Here is a 23,651-nt window from a genome sequence, read left to right as displayed (position 1 = left end):
GGTGAGTAAATTTGGGAAGAAGAGGAGAGGAGCCAAGGTAAGCTAAAACATCTAGATTCCAGAGTAGCTGTGATTCCCTTCATAGAGGAAATTAGGCCAAATAAGCAGTTTTGCAGGAAAGGAGGAAGAATGTATAGTTTTGGGATTTAAAATTTGAGGTGTTTTGCATGATACCCAGGAGGGTATATCCAATAGAGAGTTGGGAAGTGGTTTGGAATTCAGAAGAGGTTAATTCTGGAGAAGGCAACATCATGAGAGTGAAAAAAGTACCCTTGAGAGTGGGAAATGAAGAGAACCAAGGCTGAGCTCTGCTGAAGGCCATTTGAATGTGTGATTGAACTCTCAAGGTCTAGTCCATCTTTACCACCCACAGCAAGCAGTGTCTTCATTTTTCGATCTCTTACTAGCCTAGTGGACTGGGGCAAGTGATGTGTCTTGTGCTTCAGTTTTCTCATCTGTAAAATGGAAATACAGTACCTATCTCAGGGTTGTTAGGTGGATTAAACTCTAAAGTACTTAAATAGCTACTGGCATGTAGATGCTCAATAACTTAATTGTTACTGATGACTGTACTGCCTTATTGAGATAAACTGGATTTCTAATGAGATCCAGTGCCCATCCCACTTAAAACCCATGAAATCTTCCTCAGTGACTCGAGCTGGTGTTGACCATTATCTTTCCTGAATCCTGTACCACTCGATGCACCACTGAACTAAATGTTTTATTTAACGTTTATGATTTTTATTGGTCTTGCCTCTTCAACTGTATGTGTACTTCCCTTAAGGATTAGGACCATTGCTTACAGTTTTATAAACAGCCATGAATTTCTCAAACATCGGTTATTTCTATCAATGTGGTAACTTAGAATAAATGCTAATGTTTTAGAACTATTTTGGTACAGAGTAGGAGCTCAAATTTTGAATGCATAATGGAAGATATAAGATTCCCTCAATATTTGCTTCTACTCAGGTATGTCGAACAAATAGAGAAACCCCCTACTAAATGAGGAGTGGTTTCTTTTTCTTCCTGGTAACTTGCAATAGTTCATAAAAATGTAAGTCATCTCAAAAACTAAGACAAACTAGGAAAACAGGCATTATGTGGACTTGTTGCCCAGAAACAGGGTGACAGCCTCTGCTTTTAAACATGCTGCAAGTGGACAGGAGCTTGCAAAGGTACATTGATTTTTAGGCTCTGGGTCTTCACATCCTAATATTTAAAATTGGGGGCGATTAGGTATCTTTAAGTTTGATGTCTTGCAGCAATAAATATGCTAGTATTCACTGGCACCCAGGACACAAATGTATTGTTTTGTATGTAATTATAAATTACACAAATGTTAGGCAAATTTTATAGAGCTTCAAAAATAATGGCAGTAAAATAAATGACAATTCCTCTATTCACAATATTCTTTAAATTTCTGTCTCTGCCCCCCCCCCCCCGAAAAATCCTGCCAACCTGGAAAAGGCAGAATGGTACTGATGTGACCTATCTGGCCCACAAAGGGTCAGATAATATACACTGAATTAAACATGGGTTTAATGGCCTTATACCACAGTACTTGAATCAGTAAAATCTCAGATCCTAGCTGTGTGATCTTAGACATGTCATTTAACTTTGCTTTTTTATCTTAAAAATGATAACATGAATATTTTCATAGCATTTATGTGCCAACTTGTTCTTTGTGCTTTACATTATGCTAACTTAAGTTTTTACCTTTTTATGTCATTGTAAAATTAAATGACACTCATCCCCCCAAAGCACTTAGTACATTGTGTCAGAGTACATATTCAATAGATCACCTATTTTTTTCCCTGAGAATAAATTAAGAAACTCCAAAGTTTCTAACACTTAAAATCCTTTAAAAATATTTTGTGAATGGAAAGGTGATACCATGCTAGAGGAATTGGAGCCTATTTAAAATGCTGATATTTGATCCTTATCAGAATTAGTATAAGTTATCTAGCAGGAAGGAATCCCTTTTCTAATCTTTTATTCCTCATGGATCACTAAATGATTTTTAAAACTGACTATATCTGAAGTTCCCACTTAAGGACTAGAACTCAGGAAACCTCTTTATAAGCTGCAAAGTAAAGGTGCATGCTTTGGTTACCGGGAATCTTAGTGATCTGAAGTTATTGGATGAACTTGAGCACTCAAAAATTAAGTCTGTTAGGGTAGCAAGACAGGGAGACAAACTCATTTATTACAGAAATGATAGGCTTTTCAATTTTTTTATCTTTATTCATGGAAACACCTAATATAAAACAATGGCTTGAATTTTCACTTCAAATGAAAATATGTAGAGGTGAATGTGTATCTCTGGACTGTACTCAGGTTTAGATTCTTATATTTCCAAGAGAATTTTAAGGTCAAGGTCATTTCTGAGTAAGGAGTAAGAGCATAGAGATTTAATCAATGCCATTAATACTACCATCTATTCCTATTAAGTAATAGTTAACAATTAAATATTTACTATGTGGTAGTCATGATAAAACTGTGGTATTATTAGCTCCATTTGACAGATGAGGAAATGGGCACAGGTTAACTAACTTGTCCAAAGATGCCTAGATGGTAGGTGGCAGAGCAGAGAGTTGAACCTTGACAGTCTGATTCCAAGGTCTGTGCTCTTGAAAAGAGAAGCTGGGGAAGTGGTGGAGCAGTGGAAATAAACAGGATTATGGAAAATGAAAGAAGTACAATGACAAGAATCAAGGGACACTAAAGGGACAAAGAAATACTTTCAACCCCCCCTTTCTCCAGTCCTGTTACTACAGAATGCTTTCATGATTGTCGGTTGTAGAACAACAATTTATTGATATCTGTTGGGGGTCGGGAGAGGAAGGGTCAGGTTGGTATTACATTTGTACTTAAAAGGATGATGATGATTGAAAGGAGAATTGCCACGGTGATGATTATGACCTTTTTGAAATGTTTCCACCATATCCTCCTAAGAGTCTTTCTTTTTTTCTTGGAGTCTTTGGCCTGAAATGAAAATAAGCACAAATTTAATGTTTTCAATTCTGCATTGATGGGCACACTTCAGTACTTATTAGAGCTATCTAAAAGAACAGATTTTTAGTTTGGTTTTGACCAGTCCCAAAAAGTCTCAATAGAGCTGAACAGCTTTTATAAAACGATGCACCAAGATTTCAAGTGCTTTCCTTATTGTGTTCAGCTGTACTCTTCTTAGCTTTATTAACTTTGTGACCTCGAACAAGTTACTTTGAGCCTGTTTCCTCATCTTCATTTTACTTAAATGCCGCTATCTGTTACAACCCTATTTAAAATTGCTAACCCCATATCTACATCCCAGAAGCCTTATTCCCCTTCAATACATTATTTTTTCTCCAAAGCACTTATCTAACATCATGTAAATTTTACTTATAGTTTGTCAATATAAGCTCTATGAAGGCTGGGTTTTTTCACTGCTATATTCCCAAGAGAGCATGCTATAGAGCAGGTGAAGTGTTCAATTAATATCTCGAATTAACAAGTATATTAAGTGGGGACAGTGATAACTGTTATAGCCCAGACTGTGAGGATTGAGATAATATATCTAGACTACTATGTGAATAATTTATGCCATTATATTTTTAGTGAATAATGAGATGGATTTTTTTAAGAATTTAATGATACAGAAGTTTCATATCTTAAACCTAAATAAAATAGATCACTTTTATTAACATGGAAAATATTATTGAAAGCATTCAAGGAGCAGTGGGAAGAAATGAAACAAGTCCACACAAAATTGTAAAAATCTTATATATATATTTCATGCTGCAAAAAGCTTTATTTCCATTTGGTCCACTCCTTTTTGTTTTAAATGTGTATAAATTTCTCATAGCCATGATCAAATGAATTGCTTAATGCTTACATGGACTTCTGCTGTCTGACACTTGGATAAGAGGTAAAACTGCAGCATATTTCAATTAACTTTATTCATGCATCAGATCAGATTCTTTATTCTCAGCGTATACGGTGAGTTTTCAAGAGCAAAGGTATATGATTACAGTGCATGCTATAAATGGCATGGGTCCCAGTATTCTACTCAGATGGCCTCATGACTCTAATGTATGACAAGTTATAAGAGCACCAGGTTTATATACTCAAGATGCTGTTAGTTATTCCAAAGGATCTGGCATATGGAAACTAGTGAGTAGGTGTACTTTCCAGGAAGCTGTATTTTATTGAATACTTTAAATGCAGGTACTTTATGACACACATTATATGTATTTTTGCATAATACACAATACTCATAATAACCTTGGTGAGTATTCCTATTTTACAGTATTGAAGAAAATGAAGCTCAAAGGTTTTAAGTTACTAGTCTAAGGTCATATAGCTAGTAAGTGGTGGAACTGGAATTCAAATCTGCAATTGCATGACTACTGCCTTGTGTAGAAATATTCAATTAAGGTATAAGCAGACTATGTTCTTCTCTTAGATTACCTGCTTGCTTTTATTAATGTAATGTGCAAATACAGTTTGAAAAGTCAGAATTCTACAAGGCTTACGAATAAAAATGGCATTCTACTGCCCTACTCCTTCACACCCCAAACCTATTTTTGAAGTAATTATGTTCAGCTTTTTTTGTTGTTGTTGCTGTATCCCTGTTACCTGGAACAGTGGTGCTCAACTGGTGGGTGATTTTGCCCTCCAGGGGATATCTGGCAATGTCAAGAGACATTTTGTCATGACTGCAGGGGGCTGCTACTGGCATCTAATGGGCTGTTAAACATCCTACAATGCATAGGACAATCCCTTACCCTTACCACCTGGAACAAGTAATTACCCAGTCCAAAATGTGCCAAGGTTGAGAAACGCTGACAGTATTCGACATACAGTGGGTGCTCAATAAATATTGGTTGAATGTGCCTCATTAGCTGTTTATTTTTCTTCCTGGTGTTTGTTTTCCTCTGCGTTACTAGAAAGCATATATTTCTTGATTTTTCTGTTTCTAGCTACAGAAAATATAATTCTTACTATATCCCCAACCCCACCACACACACCTTTCCTTTCTTTCCTATCCTTTTTGTTTAACTAAAACATTGTAAATATTTGCTGAGCCATGGAGTGTATTTGATTACATTGCCTTTAATGTATAATTTTCTGGTTTCTCTAGAGCTTATAGTAGGTAGACAGTTAAACAAAATCTTTTCAATTGTTAGTTGCCATAAATTCATTCCCAAACTCTCCAAAGGAGCTGAAAAATATCCTTCCTTTGATTGCTCCTGTGTTGAATCCACCTGTTTTATCTTGACGTTCATCACAGAGCCTTTTCATTTGCTCGAATATGGTTTGGTTGGCCTCTAGGTTTACTATATAGCTTTAATCTTGGGATCTTTCTTCACCAATATCCTGGGAATGCGTCTCTTGTGTTGGGCCTTCTGTTTTCTTAATCTCATTTTCCTCTTTCTTGATTTTTTCCCTTATTGGTGCAAAATATTTGCCAAAAACTTCCTTAGAAAGGGTGAGTGGGAGATATATTTCTGAGAACTTACGTGCCTAGAAATGTCTTTATTCTACCTTTACATTTAATTTGTAATTTGATTGGGTATAGCAATTAGTAGAAATCATTTTCCCTCAGAATTTTGAGAGCATTCCTTCATTTTTCTTTTAACACCCATACCTTGCTATTGTGAAATCTGATGCTATTCTAATTGCCAAGTCTGTGTTTTCTCTTTTTCTGAAAGCCTTTAGAATCTTCTCTTCCTTTTTAATGTTATATAATTTCAAAATTACATGTCCTGCTGTGGTCCTTGTTTTTGTTCATTGAATCTGGAAACTCATATAGTTCTAGAAATTTTTCTTTTATTACTGATTTTCTCCCCTTTGATTCCTTCATTTTATTTTTCTGAAACTCCCGTTATTCATATGTTGGACCTCTTAGACTGATTTTGTCCTCTCTCTCTTTTTGCTCTACTTTCTGTGAGAATATCTCAACTTTACATTATAATACTTCTATCGAATTTAAATTTACTGTTTATTTCCAAAAGATCTTTTTTCCCCTATAAATAAGCTTTTATATAGCTTTTTGTTCTTGTTTCAGAGATGTATTATTCTCTCAAAACATTAGAAATTTTTTTTAATGACACTTTTTTTGCTTCTGCATTATGTTTTTCCTGAGTTGTAGTTTTTCCCTGTTTCTTTATATATATTTTAGTTATAGAAACTTTCCTCTCATGATCTGTTATTGATTTACTAAAATAATGACTGGAAACTCAATGAAGGCTGTCATTTGGTGGGCTTTACTATAGGATACTGTGGTGTGGACCTGACCATTTCATTAGGAGAATGCGTCAATATTTGTAGGTCAGTATCTGTAGGTTTTTTCTGTTGTTGTTTTTCCATTGGTCTTGTCAGTTTTCCCAGTCGAGAGATGTTGGGGAGTGGTCACCATATTCAGGATGCAGATTTTCACTTTGTCCATCTGATTTTAATATGATGGTCACTTGGGATTCAACTGCACCTGGTGTCTAAGTTTAGAACATCTCCAGTCTACTGCTTTAAAATAACAAAATTTATAATCCTTTGTCAGGGATAAGGAGAAGAAGCAATGTGGTTGTAAAAAGTGAGGACGTGGCTATACAAGTAACATTCTTTTTAAAGACTTTATACCCAGTCTCTTCATTCTAGACCCAAACGGCATGTCTTCTTTTAGAAGTACCATGTGTCTCCAATTTCTGATCCTTTCCAAGGTTCTGTGGCCTGGATCAGTTTGCATCTTAATGTCATCTCCTCCTTACAAGCTTAAGTTTCAAGCTTTTACTGCTCTACTGAGACTAACAATTACTGATAATCCATGTTCTAGCTTCCAAAATTGTTGATATTTCTTAATTGTTGTCTTTTCTAGTTTTTTTTTATCCTAGTACTTTATACATTAAAATCTCTAATTATTGTTTTACCTACCATTTTATTGGAGTTTTGAGAGCATATCAAGATAAATGTATATGTTTAATATGCCAAGTTAAAATCCATGACCCATACTTATCTGTAGGCAGACTAAAAGAAAGCTCATTGGCCTACTTTTTGTTAAACACCACATCTGCTTTTGAAGAACATCCAATAGAGTCTTTTACAAAAAGACCAAGAGAAAAGAGATAGAGAAAACTAATTTAGCTAGGCAAAAATAGAGTGATTATGTGCTGTGTGAAAATAATGTGAGAAAAATTGTAAAATACTTCACATTTTATTGAGCTGCTTCTACTCAACTGGCTTCAAAGAGGAAATCATTTTTTCTACATGTAATCATGAAAATACAATGTACACATAAAAGTGGGATTTGTTTGGAAGGTAAGGCAGTATAGTGAAATAAGTTTTCATGTTTTTTGCTATGATTTTTCTGAGATTTAGATGTTGCTTCTTTTCCCACGAGACATATAATAAAAAAGTAATAGATCTGGCGATATGATAGATTATGTAACTCCATAACCCTGCCACTATTACTACTCAGAAATGCTAGATAAAACATAAGAAGCAAATGTTTAAATGCATAGCTGAACTTGGAAGAAAGTGAGAGTAAGGCCAGGGGCAGGAACTTAGGAAAGCAGTGAGAAATTGCACTGACGATTCAGCTCCTCTGGATTTGGGAGGATGATGATGTTGGCCTCTGTAATCCAAGGCTTAGGATTTTAGTGCTCACAGGGACAGCAGGCTAAGCCATGGGCTCACCAGAGAGTAACGGAACTATACAGAATTTCCATCCTTCCTGTTAACTAGGCTCAAAGCTTTGGAGACTTCTTTGACTCTATGACCACACAGCCAATCCAATCACCAACTGCAGTTTGCTCCATCTTCAAAATATATCCACAATCCAACTACTTCTCACCACATATATTGTAGTCGATATTTATTTAGTGTTAGCAACACTGTTACCACTTGCTTTGCTCTTTATTTCTCACTGAAACTCAGAATTTTCATGTGAGATCATTTTTCACATTCTACTACTGCCTTTAGAATTTCCTTTAATGCAGATGTGATAAAGTGAAGACTTGAATTCCCCTTCCATAATGTAGAGTTGTTGCTGGCAAAAGGCTGCAACAGTGATACTTTTGGACTGAAGTGGCTATAAGCAACTTTGTGTCCTTCACTCCCTGTTTAACTAACTGCCATCTGAAATTGAAAAACTCAGCGGCCCAAGGAAATTGGCAGTCATAAAATGGAAAAGGCTTGGGTTCCTGGATTACCATATGGAAGTCTGCCCATGGAAAAACCTGCCAAAAAAACCAAACCTCTATTGAATTTAAAACACTGAAAACTTGTATGTTGTTACAGCTAGTGTTTCCCTAATACCGAAATTGGTAGTAGGATGAGATGTTATTACAAAATTCTAAAACATGTGGGTTAACCATCAGGTGATAGGCAGTGAAGAAACTGATATTAGAGGCTAGAAAGATAAAGACTTATGCTATGGAGAGTAAAATATTTTCCAAAACATCACCTGTGGTAACTTGGAGGGAAGACTACCTACCTGAGTCTTTCACTTTAGGAAAAAAGGTTGGAAAACAATAGTAGTGTGAGTTCTTGTTACTGGTTGCATTTAGCAAGGCAACAATTGATTGGTTTGCAAAAGGAAAGGAAAAGAGAGGATGAAGAAATGTAGAACACTGAAAGATTGGAAAGTTGATAGTTTTTTTCACCCCCCCAAACAAGAGGAAATAAGATCGAAAAGGTTTTTTAATGACAAATGCCCATTAAGGTTCTGCCCTTTCTCAATAACAAAAAACCCCTCTAACCTATTAAAAAATGGGCCAACAACTTGAATAGACTGTCTCTAACCTATTAAAAAATGGGCCAACAACTTGAATAGACTGTCTCTAAATAAGATATACTAATGGCCAATAAGCACATGAAAAAATGTTCAACATCATTAGTCATTACGGAAATGCAAATCAAAATGAGATACCACTTCATATCCAGTAGAATGGCTATAATTTAAAAAAATGGAAAAGAAGTGTTAGAAAGGATGTGGAAAAACCAGAATCCTCTTACATTACTGGTGGGAATGTAACATGGTTCAACCACTGTAGAAAATAGTTTGGAAGTTCCTCAAAACTATTAAACAAAGAATTACCTTATGATCCAGCAATTCTATTCTTATGTATATACATGAAAACAAGTATTCACACAAAAACTTGTATGAGAACATTCATAGCAGCATTATTCACAGTAGTCAAAAGGCAGAACGACCCAAATGTCCATCAGCTGATGAGTGGATAAACAAATAGTGGTATATCCATACAATGAAATATTATTCAGCCATGAAAAGGAATGAAGTACTGAAACATGGTACAATGTAAAATTAGCCAAACACAATCACAGATTGCTAAGTAAAATTAGCCAAACAATCACAGATTGTATAATTCCATTTATATGAAATATCCAGAATAGGCAAATTCATAGAGACAGAAAGTAGATTAGTGGTTGCCAGGGGCTGGAAGTAATTGCTTAATGGGTATGAGGTTTCTTTTTGAGGTGATGGAAATGTTTTCAAACTAGATAGAGGTTATGGCTATATAACATTGTGAATGTACTAAACACCACTAAATTGTATACTTTAAAATGTTCATTTGTTATGTGAATTTTACCTTAATTAAAAAAAAAGATTCTGCCTTGCAGCTTAAGGATATAAGCTTCCAAGCCTAATGGCTCAAGGTACTGCCTTTAAATTGAGAGGGAGGCATGAAGACAAGGAAGCAAAGAACTATATCTAGAGAACTTTTCATGTGGCTACAAGTACTTGGAAATGACTAGAAGCAAAGAGGTTGGAAATCAATTAAGTTTTGAACAAAATTATAAATAAACCAAAGTTTGGTCCTTGAAAAGACTGAAAAAAAAAAAAGCTTGAGGACAGACTAAAATAATTATATGAGAACATAACCACACATAATACATAGTATATAGTTTTTATACATTGTTGAATTCAGTCTTTGCAGCAGCAATGATAAAACAATAACATTAATGCAACAACACAAAGAGACATTTAATATGCAATTCATCATATTAACAGGTTAAAGAAGAAAAGTCATCTCAATGTAGAAAAAAAGCATCTGATAAAATTCAATCCCCTTTCACGATAAAGTTTCTTAGCAAATGAGAAACAGAAAGGGACTTTTATATCATGTTAAAAGGTATCTTAAAATCTGAATGTAAATTTAATAATTGGGAAGCACTGGAAATATTCATTTTCAATCAAGAATAAAACAAGTATTTTAGATATCAATATTTCTATTCAAAAATTTATTAGAGGTCCTAGATACGGTTGTAAGATAAGCAAAATTATATAAGAATACAGTCATTATTTATATGATAGAATTTCTATGTAGAAAATACAAAGAAATTCATAGACAAACTATTATCAGAAAAGAGTGCAGCAAGATTTGTGATACTAAATTATTATGCAAAAATTGATTGTATTCCTGTTAACCAAAAATCTTTTCAAAAATATAGTTTAAAGATATCATTTACAATAGCAACAAAAATGGTAAGATGTCAAGGAATAAATCTCATCAAAAGTCTACAAGACCTGTATGGGAAAATTTATGAAACTCTATTGAAAGATTTTGAAAGAGACCTAAAAAAATGAAGAGACATAGCATGTTCAGAGATGGAAATAATATTTTACAGATGTCAGTTCTCACCATATTAATATAATTACAGCTAATATCCCCCCAATTTTTTTGTGTGTGGAACTTGAAATGTACATTCTAAAATTCATTGAAAGAGAAAAAAGCCTAGCCACCAATTTTCAAAAAATAAAAAGTAGACAAATTTGTCCTATAAGATATTAAGACTTCTTATAAGATGTTAAAACTTATAAACCACAGTAACTGAAACTAGCCCACAGATATAGAACTAGACCAGTAGAATAAAATATATAAAAACCAAAAGAATAAAAACCATTCACATATGAAAACATTACATATGACAAGGATGGCATTACAACCCAAATGGGAAAGGCTGAGCTAGTCAATGGTGTTTGGGCAACTGGTTATTCAAATAGAAAATAATAGAATTTGATTTCTACCTCATACTATATGCAAATATAAAATTCCATGTTTTAAAGACCCATGTTTAAGAAGCAGAATTTAAAACTTTTAGACAAGTGAGACAAAAGTATCTTTGTAACCTGGGGAAGGGAAGGAATTCTTAAATGAAATGCAGAAAGCATAAACCACGAAGGGCAAGACATACATTTGCCTATATGAAAGTTAAAGACTTCCCTCCTAAAAGAAAATATATATAAAATTAAGTCAAGCTACATACTGGGAGAACATATTTCTCCTTTATACAACTAAGCATTAGGAAGAAGAATTGTATACTCATTCTTTATTCTAATAGTATAAATTCATATTTTATATAGTACGAATTATTAAAAAAGATAAAAAAGCCCCATTAGCAAAATGGGCAAAGTATATCAACAGAAAATTCACAGAAGAAACTCTAATGGTTAATATAAATAAATACTGCTCACTGTTATTCAAAATTAGGGAAATACAAATTAAGACAATAATTATTTTCCCCCCACTGAATTGTTAAAATTTATAATCTCATAATCCCAAGTATTGAAAAGAATGTGGAGCAATAGGAATTCATAACATACTACTGATGGAAGCATAACCTGGCATAACACTTTGGAGAGCAATTTAGAAATGTTTAAAGGGGCATACATTTTAAGATCCAACAATCCCATTTCTATGTATACAGTGAGGGTTCCAAAATGCATCGAGCACCCCAAGGGGTTACATAAGATGATCCCAAGGGGTTACAGAAGATGCATCGAGCACCCCAAGGGGTGACATTAGATAAGGAGAGCTGAAAAATAATATTAGAACCTCTATTTTAATCTAAAAAATAAGGAAATGAAAATGTATTAATGCTTAACATATGGATAGACAGTGACACCTCCTCTAGGTGTGTATATAAGATAGTAGATTATGAAAGTTAAGGTGTTTGGGGGTAGAGAGATGAAGAGTTGACCACTGCATACTCCTTTATTCATTTCCTCATAGTGTACTGCAATTCCTGCAGTTTACATGCATTTGGGTAAGTGAATTTATGAGTAATATTATTTAGTTTTAACTAAACTAAAAAGTAGACATGTGGCTCTGTAATCAGATAAAAATTAAAATTATACACGTAAGGCAAACATAAAATGGTAAAGGGGATAGATCTCTGCTTCTAGGTTAAGTACTCTATCATCATATTTAGAGATAAAAAAATAGTGATTTGTACTCAGATTTGATTTTTTATCACATGACTATCATTAAAATACATTATGAATATTTTTCTTAATTGGAAAGTTTTAATTTTCTTAAAACAAATTATTTAATTTTATTTAATCTTTACTTTGTTCTTTTAATTTCTAGTTTTTGTATGTTTAATATATCTTATAGAAGAATATATATAATTTATAAATGTTTAAATGCATTCTTAAGATTTTTTGAATATGCATGATCAAAAAATTTTATAGACCACTGTCCTAGAAACATTTTTGTAAAAGTATACTGAGAGACATGTACAAAGACGTTCAATGCGGTACTGTTCATAATAAAGAAAAGCTGTAGTCTACATTAATGCTTATTAAAAGGAGAAAGAATAACTTTTTAAAATAGTAATGATATGCTGTCAGAAATTAAATTGATAAATCAGAGCGAAGTGTATCAAAATGAATACATTTCAAAAACAATGTTGAATTAAAAACTCAGGTCACAGAAGGATATGTACATTAATTATAATGTCATAAAGTTAAAAATGCAAACCAATAATAGATACATATTTAACTATACATATATAGCAGAGGAATAAAAAAATGCATACAAATGATTCATATCAAATTCACAATAGTGGTTTTGGTGAGGGAGTGGAATGGGCTTGGGAAAGGTGCACAGAGGACTTTAATTATATTTATAATTTTACTTCTTTAAAAAACAAAGGCCAAGTCAGACGTGGCAAAATATTAAGACCAGATAAAGCAGGTTGATGATTACAATGCTATTAACTATTCTAAAAACTTTTTTACATGCTTGCAATAAATATTTCATAATAAAATAGTTTAATTTTCTCGGGATTCCTAACTATGGGCTCTGAGACACACAGTATTTAAATATCATACATGCTTTCTAATATAACAGAATGAGGTAATATTAATTGTGGAATTTTATGACTGCAATTTCAAAATGCTCTGTAAGACTGTAGATACTATCAGTTCTCCACTGTTTGGCTGTTATGCTTTATCCATCTATTATGACACTAATACATACTTTATATTGCAGTTAGGTTTATATAAATCTGTCTCCTGCAGTAGATTAAACTGTGTGTCTTATTTTATTCTTTTACTCCTGAAAATGATCAGCATAATATCTTGTACATAATAGGCTCTATGGAATGTTTATTAATGAATATTGAATGAATTTAAATGGCTTGAACAGGATTATCTGAACTCGTGCTGTAACTCATAAAGTACAACTGTAATCCTAGATAATGCCTGGCAGACAGTAGATCTTCAACAGATATTTGTTGAATGATAAACACAGCCTGGTGAGGAGTCTTGAGTTGGGTTTTGATGGGTGAGTGCAAGTTTTCCAGGGCAAGGAAAAAGAGAGGGAACAGTGTCTAAAGGTGTGAAATAATGTAACATGTATTTTGCAAACTACAAACAATTTCTTACTGAGATTTATAAACTGCATATCTGGGTCATATGACTGGCAATATAGTCAGAATAAAGCTCTTTATATTAAAGAGGTTGGACTCTACCCTGCGAGGACAAAGCTGTACCACCAGAATGTTTTAAGAAGGCTATAGAAAATGCTCATACTTCCATTTAAATAAATATTCTAGTGTCAGTATGGAGGATGACTGGAGTGGAGGAGAACCAGAAATAGGGAGAACAATTAAATTCGGGGATTACCATAGTCAGACAAGAGATAACAGATCTTGGAGTGAGAGAGTGAGTGGCACTGGGATGGGCAGAAAGTAGATTTAAAAGAGATTTAGCCATTCCATGGAATAATATTCAACAACGAAAAGGAATAAAATATTAACACATGCAACAAAATGAGTTACTATCAAAAACATTACACTAAGTGAAAGAAGTCAAATATAGAAGACTATTATATAATTCTATTTATCTGAAGTTCTATAAAAGGCAACACTACAGTGAGAGAAAGCAAATCAATGGTTGGCTGGGGTTAGGGGTGGGGAGAGAGTCAACTGCAAAGAGCATGAGGAAGATTCTAGGATGAAAGAGCTATTCTATCATTTGAATGTGGTTACACAACTGAAGACAATTACCACAACTCATCAAACTCATACTTAAAGTGGGTGAATGTTATTTATTATATATAAATAATAACCTAATAGATTTTTGTTTTGTTTTGTCTTTCAACTACAGTTGACATTCAATATTATATTAGTTTTAGTTGTACAGCTTAGTGGTTAGACATTTCTATACCTTACAAAGTTAATCACCCCAATGAGTCTAATACCCATCTGACATCATACATAGTTATTACAGTATTACTGACTAATTCCTTTTACAACCCTTTGTAACTGCCAATTTTTACTTCTTAATCCCTTAATAAATTGATTTTAAAAGTGAAAAAATGAGGCTAAGACCAAAAATGATTTAGGAGGTAGAATCAATAGAACTTGGTGAGTAAAGTGTGTATACTTTGCTTTACATTGTGGCTGTTTCTAGAAAAGATCTGTAAAAGTAAATTTTAAAATGCTCTAAGGGAACTAATCAATCCTTAGTGATTGCTTTAAAACTATTTTCTAATAGAGGATTTTTAACACATATAAAAGGTGACAGAACAGTATAATGAGCCTTATATACTCAACATCCAGTTTTAACAATCATCCATCTATGGCCAATTTTGTTTTATTTATACCCCATTCTTCTCCCCTACTCTTGAACTATTCTGAAGCAAATACCTCAGATGTTACATAATTTTATTCATACATATTTTAGTGTGTATCTCTAACAAATAATGACTACTTTAAAAACATAACTACAATACCATGACCACACCTAAAAAGTTAGTATTTCTTAATGTCATCTACTATCCTGCCAGAGTTCAAATATTTAATTGTCTCATGAAGTTGTAAATTTGTTTGAATCAAAATCTATTAAGGACCACACATTTAACTGTTATACCTTCTAAGTCCATTTTTTTGGTAAGTTCTCTTTCTCTTTTTTCTCTTGCAATTTATTTGTTGACTAATCTGTTTCTTAGTGTAATAAATCCTTCTGTTATGCAAATAATCATCTTCTACTTAAATGTTTTTTTAAAAATTTGGATTGTTTTACAATTTAAAGAAATATTTTAGTTGTATTCCAATAATTTTTTGATAAAGCTATAATGTGATGACATAGGATTATCTCATAGTACCCACGGTATGTTTTTGCTTTTGGTGATTTGTCTCAAGGGCATTAATCCTATGGTTTAGATTACTGTTTGGATACCAAGACAGGTGTGCATCACTCACAGTTGTTTGGAGATCGCCTGTTCTGTCGGTGAAGATATTCAATCGTTCTTCGCTTTCCAATATTTTATCAATATTTTGGGACATAACATTTTTTACATCAGTTACTTGACTCCTCAGTGTGGATATCGAGCTGTCATCTTGATTTTTATTGTATTTCATCTATGTGGAGTGAAATATAATACAAATTTTATTTTCTATAAATGAAATCTATTATATTGTACACATTAGAATAAAAGTGTCAAAGGCATATCTCACTTGTATTTTGGCATAAGATATCAACTTATGATATCTTATCATAAAGAGCCTCAATTTGTCCCACTTTAATCTTGCAAAAAGAAGGGGTTGGTGGGAGAGGGATATATCGATGTTCTCATCACTGTGGGAATGGCTTTTTTTTTTTTTTAAATATAGATTGTTTATTTATTTAGACTTTTTTCCCTTAAAGAGCAGTGTTAGGTTCACAGTAAAATTGAGTGCAAAGTACAGAGTTCCCACATGCCCTTTATCCCCTGCACACGCACGGTCTACTTCACTATCCATATCCCACTCTACAGTGGGACATATGTTAAAATGGATGACACTACACTGATGCATCATCATCACCAGAAGTCCATAGCTTACATTAGTGTTCACTGTTGGTATTGTACATTTAATTGGTTTGGACAAATGTATAATGACATGTATTCACCATTACAGTATTAGGCAGAACAGTTTCACTGCCCTTAAAATTACCTGTGCTCCACACTATTCATGCCTCCCTTCTCCCTAAGCCCTAGTAAAGAATGGTCTATTTACAGTCTCCATAGTTATACCTTTTCCAGAATGTCAAATATTTGGAATCATACAGTATGCAGCCTTTTGATTGGATTTTTTCACTTAGCAATATACACTGGAGGTTCCTCCATGTCTTTTCATTGCTTAATAGCTCATTTCTTTTTAGTGCTGAAATAGTGCATTGTTTGGATGCACCAGTTTACTTATCTACTCATGTATGAAAAGATACCTTGGCTGCTTCCACATTTTGGCAATTATGAATAAAGTTGCTATAACATCTGTATGCAGGTTTTTATGTGGACAAATGTTTTCAACTCCTTCAGATAAGTACCAAGGAGAGTGATTGCTGGATTGTATGGTTAGAGTATGTTTAGTTTTGTAAGAAACTGTCAAACTGTCCTCCAAAGTGGCTGTTCCATTTTGCATTCCCACTGGCAGTGAGTAAGAGTTTCTATTGCTCCACATCCTTGTCAGCCTTTGGTGTCGTCAGTATTTTGAATTTTTGGCCATTCTAATAGATGTGCAGTGCTATCTCACTGTTGCTTTAATTTGCCATTCCTTAATGACATATTTGGTAATAAGGTCTTTGCAGATTTAATCAAGATGGTTAGTCTTTGATCTTTCTTTTTGTTCCTTGTCTTTTTCTCTCCTTTTTAAAAAGCTTAATCTTTTTTAGTCTAAGAGGATCATCTACGTTTTGTTAAGATAATATATTCATAGTCCATTCAATGGCATTTGGTACATACATATATTTTTAAATTTCTCAAAACTTTTTTTTGAGCTGTGTGCATTTTGTTAATTATAGTATAAGAAATTCAAAAACTTTTATAACATTTTCTACAGATTTAAAGCTTACCAGGTTAGCTTTTAAATGTTAAACAGAAATTTTTTTGATGTCAGATGTGTTAACTGTTTAAAATGTGCATATTTTCACATAGTAACTAGTTTTCAGGGAGATATGTTAATATATTTTGGTTGTCTTGAATTTGCAGGATTCTTCATAAGAAAATGTATAAATTTAATATAAAAGCACCTATCCTTAGTTATTTTGTCAGGCATTGTAGTGGACATACCCTATAGTAATCCCCAGTAAGTCACATTCTTGTAAATTCCCCTTCCCTTAAGTGTGATTTGCTTCTAACTAATAGAAGCAAAGGTGATGGAATGTTACTCCTGTGATTATGTCACATTATATAATATTTAGCAGATTAGAGTGAGAGAAATTCCTTTGCTGGCCTTTGAAGAAGCACGCAGCCATGTTGCAGATGCTCACCTTGGGTGGCAAGGAACTGCTATCAGTCTCAAGGACCTGTAGGTGTCCTCCAGCCAACAGCCAGCAAAAAGCTGCATCCCTGATGCAGCTATAAGAAAAAAAAATTTAATTTTAAGAGTTTATTTGAGTAAGAATTGATGCAGCACCAAACCAGAAGTGGTTAGAAGTGCTTCTAGGAAATGAATTCTGCAACAATCCAAATAAGCCTGGAAGCAGATTCTTCCCTAGAGCTTCCAGGTGAGAACATGGCCTGGCTGACACACTGACTGCAGTCTTGAGAGATCCTGAGTGGAGAACCCAGTTGAGCCATGCCTTGATTCCCAACCCACAAGAACTGTGCGATAATAAATATGTGCTGTTTTGTGGTAATTTGTCATACATAAATAAAAAACTAATACAGGTATACTTAAAATATTACAGAAAAGTTCAAATATATACAAAAGCAGAGTGAATAGTATAATGAACTCCTATGTACTAATTAGATAGTTTCAGAAATTATCAATGCCAATCATGTTTCATCTATGCTACTACCAACCACCCCTTTCTCAAATGTATTATTTTAAAGCAAATCCCAGATATTCTTTTAGTCTGTAAATGCTTCAGTTTTTATCTCTAGAAGATATGGCTTCATTTTTTCTTAAAAACAAAACTACAACATCATTACCACAACTAAAAAAATTCCTTAATATCATCAAATAACCAGTTTGCGTAGAAATTTATCAAAAACAAATCATAGTTTTAGTTGTTTTGTTGAATCAGGATACAAAGTCTACATACTGATGTCTTAAGTCTCTTTTAATCAATAGGTTCTCTTTAACTGCCCCCCTTCCACAATTTATTTGTTGAAGAAATTGGGTCATTTGTCTAATAGAGTTTCTCATTTTCTAGATTTTGCTGATTGCATTGCTGTGCTATCATTTAACGTGGTCATTGATCCACTTCCTGTAAACTGGTACTTACATCTAAAGGTTCAGTCATAATCAGGTTTGATGTCTTGGGTAAGCATAGCTCAGATGTGTGCTGTATATTACTCGTTTAGTGACATCAGGAAACACGTTAACTGCTGGTCGATTGTCTCCCTTACTGTGACCTTAGGAATGGGTTTAGGTGTTTTGAGCCCATTTCATCCATTATGAAGTTTCACATCAGCTTTTCACTTCATTTTTTGTCAGTCATTAATGGTGATTGCCTACAACCATTATTTCATTAGGGATTGCAAAACAGTGATATTTATTACCTCTTCTTTATTTATTAGCTGGAATACTTCTATAAAAACAACAACAAAAAATCTTTTCTCAATCAACTATTTGGTTCCTTTGAGGGATAGTTCATATAGGAAATTAGAATAAATGCCTGACCCATTCATTTGTTGGTTTTCAGAGTGATGAGGTATCTTTCAAAGTTGACTAAGAAGACATTCTCCCCACCCCTTTTGCAGTATCTAGGGACTCTTGAATTTAATATATTTGATGTGCTACAATCCACTGCAGTTATTATACTTTTTGATATTCAAATTATTCCATCACTGGCCAGTGGCAGCCTCTTCAGGTTGGCTCCTAAAGTCTTTTGACATGCGTACCATAAACTTGGATAGCTTTCTTGTTTCTGGTATGACAAAATGCTTCTGACGTATATTTTCTGTCTCATATAAGGAATCAGGTTCCTTTTAGTGTAAAATGGTATTTAGAAACTATAATCTATACAGTGAAGGGTATGCTGTTACTGGATTGGCCATTGTTCTTGGGTTTTTTAGTGGATATGCTAGGAAATACTTTTTTTTTTCTTTTGTTAACGAATTTTATTGTTTGGTATGTTAAAGAGTAAGGACAATGCTATAATTTTTTAAGCTTACTTTAATGATTTATACATTTTTTTAAGTTTATTACTTACTTATTAAATTTTATTTTATTATTAGTTTCACGTATAAAGTACATTGGTTAGACATTTACATAGTTTATGAAATGACCCCCAATTACTCTTTCTCTTCTCTGGCTCTACACCTAGCCATTTTATTACTACTGACTGCATTCTCTATGCTGTGCTCCCCATCCCCGTAACCATCTATCTATCAACTACTAATTTGTACTTCTTTAACCCTTCACCCCTTTCTCCCAGCTCCCCAACCCTCCTCCCCTCTGGCAGATTGCCTTCTGTATTTGTGAATCTGTTTTAGTTTGTTCTTTTTGCTCCTTAGGTTCCATATATAAGTAAAATCATATGGTATTTATCTTTCTGTCTGGCTTATTTCACTGAGCATAACCTTTAGGTTGGTCCGTAAGAACATGGAATGCTTCATGAATTTGTGTGTCATCTTTGCGCAGGGGCCATACTAATCTTCTCTGTGTCGTTCCAATTTTAGTATATGTGTCCTGAAGTCAGCACGGAAATATTTTTTTTTAAAGAGAAAATATACCATGTGGTACATTTTCAATTACATATTTTTAATATTTAATTTTCAATTAAAATTTAGGTTATAAGGTTTTACTTAATTCTTTGACTTTATAACTATTATTGTATATGGTATACGAAGGTGGTCCAGTTTTTTTTTGCATGTATTTGTCCAATTTTTCTGCACCATTTATTGAAGAGACTGTCTTTACCCCATTGTATATTCTTGCCTCCTTTGTCATATATTAAGTGACGTATAGGTATGGATTTATTTCTGGGCTCTCTATTCTGTTCTATTGATCAATTCATAATATTTATTTGAGTCCTTTTTTTCATTAGGGTGTGATCTCACTAGGAATACCCAATCAAATTACTGTGTTTTAAAGTCACTTGAAATAAATTTTCATTGTCTTTTAAGCCATTATCAACTCAATACACAGTTTTTTTTTTTTTTTTGCTTTGAGTTTTAGGGATTAATTTTTAAAATTAAAAAATTATTATGATAAAATATACATAACAAAATTTATAATTTTAATGATTTTTCTAACTGTATAGTTCAGTGGCAGTAAGTATATTCACACTGTTGTGCAACCATCACCGCCATCCATATCCAGAATTTTTTTCATGTCTCCAAACTGAAACTCTACCCATTAAATAACTCCTCCTCTTCTGTTCCCACTAGGCTCTGGCAACCACCATTCTATTTTCTATAGATCTGACTACTTTAGGTAGGTACCTTATGTAAGTGGAATTGCACAATATTTGTCATTTTGTGACTGTCTTATTTCACTTAGCAGGGACTATGTTTTAAATATTTAATAGTATTTTTAAATTATGTAAAATATATACATGGTTCCCAAGTCAAATTTGTAAAACACATTTCATTCAGAGAGGTCTATTTTCTATTCCTGTCCCCCAACCCCTACACAGGCAAAATTTTTGCTTTATCCTTCTCTTGCACTCCTCCCCCCACTTTTTTTCCTGTAAGCAAACAAATATATACATTTGCATTTATTCCCTACTTCTTAAATGCTTGCATATAAGAATGGTAAATAAATAATAGTATACCATACAAATTTTCACTAGCTTGCTTTATTCACTTATCAATGTATCATGGATATCATTACTTATCATCATATAGAGATAGAAGTTCTCAGTTCTTATTCATCTTTATAGCTCTTAACTCATAATTCCCCTCTGAATTGTAAGCTGTAATACTAACAACGTTTAGGAATATAGTTGGAGGTTACATACCATATACTTTCCTAATACTTGTTGAAAATCTGCAACTGCATTTGAAGGAAAAAACGGATCTTGTGACGTCAAAGGATTCCTCAGAAAAGTATCACTAACCTGGGAAAATGAATGAAAAGATTTAAGCTATGCAGATAATTTGAACTGGGGAATTACAGAGTGCATGTTTATTTGAAGCAGCCTGGCAGAAACCTGAAATAAAAGAAACCAGAACATTTCTAGGTTTGTAGTGGCAGGGTGTCCTTTCTATTTAAAGATGCAGTATTTATGAAAACTGCTTGCCCAGTCTTCTCCACTGCTGCAGTACAGATTACATCCTCATACCATGAGACTGCAGGTGCTACCTTAATTCTTTAGTATGTGTGAGGACTTGCAAGGAAGAGCAGATGTTCACCACTCGCAGACAAGGAAAGACGGGAGTCTGTGATAATTTTCGAAATTAACGCTTATTTCCCCTCCTACCCCTATCCTCAAAATCCATTCAGTAATAACAAAACAATCCCAACTAAATGTCATGATATTATTTTTCAAACCCTAGGGTTGCACTGGACATTTCAAAGTCTGAAGAAAGAATTCTGACAATTGTTTGTATTTAAATGTTGTATTCCCCAGAAGTAGTGGGAAAAATTATGTAGTTAGCAATTCTGTCATCTGGTTTTGAAAAGGTGGTGAACTTGGGATGTTCTGTCATAATGGCAAAGAAAAAAAAATTAGAGTATATTCAATTTAAATGGCTAACAGTGTTTAGCATCTAGACTCTAACTAGCATCTAGACTCTAACAATAGTCTAGGCCTAACTGTAGAGTGACAATATTAGGCCTAATAATCCTTGATTCTATATATGTTACAGTTTGAGTTGTGTTAATAAAAGAAGTTGGTTACACTAAACAAATGAAATATATGCATGATTCATTAATGTGACTGGAGAATAACTATTGGTAATTATTAAAGTAGTATAAGAAATTACTTACACTTTTAAGAAATGCAGATGGTGTTACAGTATCCAAGGCATTATCTGAGGCACATAGGTAAGTGATTCCATCGATAAAGAGACTATGATAGATAAAGCTTTGAAAAGAATACATTAATTTACATAATATCGAAGACATTAGGTACACATGCAGAGAATTTAATTTTGTTTTCACACTCTCATTAATAGCATAAAAGCTATATAACTTATAATCAGATTAGAATCTTTCATATATTAAAAAATTAAATTGTGTTCAATAAAAAACTATAAACTTTGAATATGTATTTAAAATAAACTGTATAAATAAAAACAAGTTACAAGAAAGAAAACTCTGAAATACGTCAGACAGAGAAAGAGAAATACCATATGATTTCACTTATATGCAGAATCTAAGGAGCAAAAGGAACAAACTCATCAAAAACAGACTCACAAATATAGAGGACAGTTTGGTGATGGGTAGAGGGAAGTGGGGTTTGGGATCTGGGAGAATGAGGTGAAGGGTTAAAGAAATACAAATTAGTAGGTGATAGATGGTCACAGGGATGGGGAGCACGGCATAGGGAATGCAGTTAGCATTAATATTTGGCTAGGTGGAAAACCAGAGGAGAAAAGGAGCAATTAGGGGGATTGTTTTATAAACTATGTAAATGTCTAACTAATGTTCTGTATACTTGAAATTAATAAAAAAAAGAGAAAACTCTAATAACCTAATAAATATGTATATTTGAAATGGTTTTGATAAAACTCACTTATATTCCAAAACTGAATCAAGATTCTGATCAAAGAGAAAATGTTATGTTCATTAATTTTTACTATCCCTATATTTTAAAGTAGACATATTCAATTTTGGCGCTTCTTGGCTTTCTATCACACAATAGATTAGAATTTAAAAGCCGTAAACTGCCAATACCAAATATTCTGGAAAACAGGATGAATTGGGGAGGAGGAATTAAACTCCCTTATAGCATGCTAAAGTATACCTTGTCCTGAACACTTCGACTTCTAGACCATTAATGCCTTCTCAGTGTCACATATTAGGAGGCTAGATGAGTCCTGGAAAATGCCTCCATCTTTACTGCCCAACAATCCAGAACACCTAGGGATATGGCAACAAAAATAGTTGCCTGGTGCTAGGCTTCAATCTAGTTATTCTGAACACTATATCTAAATGGTGAAAAGGCACTAGACCTAGTCAAATGCTAAACTGGATATGTATGAGAATGAGAAATCTCTGAAAAAGGTAGAAAAGATAATTCTAGAGGCAGAAAATTTAAAGTATGTGCCCTATCAATATAAATAGAGGGCAGTTTGGTGATGGGTATTCATATCATATCACAAATACAATATGCTATGAATATTCATAATGATGACATTGATTCATACACAAAATCCCCAAATGGAAAATATTTTTATTTCTAAGTTGGGAGGAGTGTTTGCTGAAAAAGAGTTGCTAATTATACTACCTCTCTGAAAGTTGTATATATGATTTGAATGTGAAAG

At 33.4% G+C, this 23,651-nt stretch overlaps 1 protein-coding gene and 1 non-coding gene across 5 annotated transcripts in view; both read right to left on the bottom strand.

Moving 5' to 3' along the window:
- Positions 1-2,790: 2,790 nt before the first annotated feature.
- LOC105292391 (vesicle-associated membrane protein 714-like) overlaps positions 2,791-23,651 on the bottom strand; it is a 29,916-nt gene continuing 9,055 nt past the window's right edge. For 2 of the 4 annotated variants that reach the window (XR_002780437.1, XR_002780439.1), the window contains exons 3-6: positions 21,182-21,280; positions 17,540-17,627; positions 15,493-15,651; positions 2,974-2,985 (exon numbers count right to left, since the gene is read on the bottom strand). Coding sequence is in view for 1 of the 4 variants with exons in the window: in XM_011360597.2 (XP_011358899.1) it covers positions 2,848-2,985; positions 15,493-15,651; positions 21,182-21,280 (396 nt within the window). In the remaining 3 variants the exon portion in view is untranslated. Of the gene's footprint in view, positions 2,986-15,492; positions 15,652-17,539; positions 17,628-21,181; positions 21,281-22,152; positions 22,347-23,651 lie in introns of those variants that run through there. The other 2 variants (XR_002780438.1, XM_011360597.2) reach the window with 2 other exon arrangements.
- Positions 19,816-19,921, bottom strand: LOC111740007. Its single transcript, XR_002780442.1, has one exon. It is a non-coding gene; the product is annotated as a U6 spliceosomal RNA (small nuclear RNA).

The sequence above is a fragment of the Pteropus vampyrus genome, unplaced genomic scaffold, assembly GCF_000151845.1.
Source record: "Pteropus vampyrus isolate Shadow unplaced genomic scaffold, Pvam_2.0 Scaffold56, whole genome shotgun sequence".
Taxonomy (NCBI): Eukaryota; Metazoa; Chordata; class Mammalia; order Chiroptera; family Pteropodidae; genus Pteropus; species Pteropus vampyrus.
This window is presented reverse-complemented; position numbering and strand designations above follow the sequence as displayed.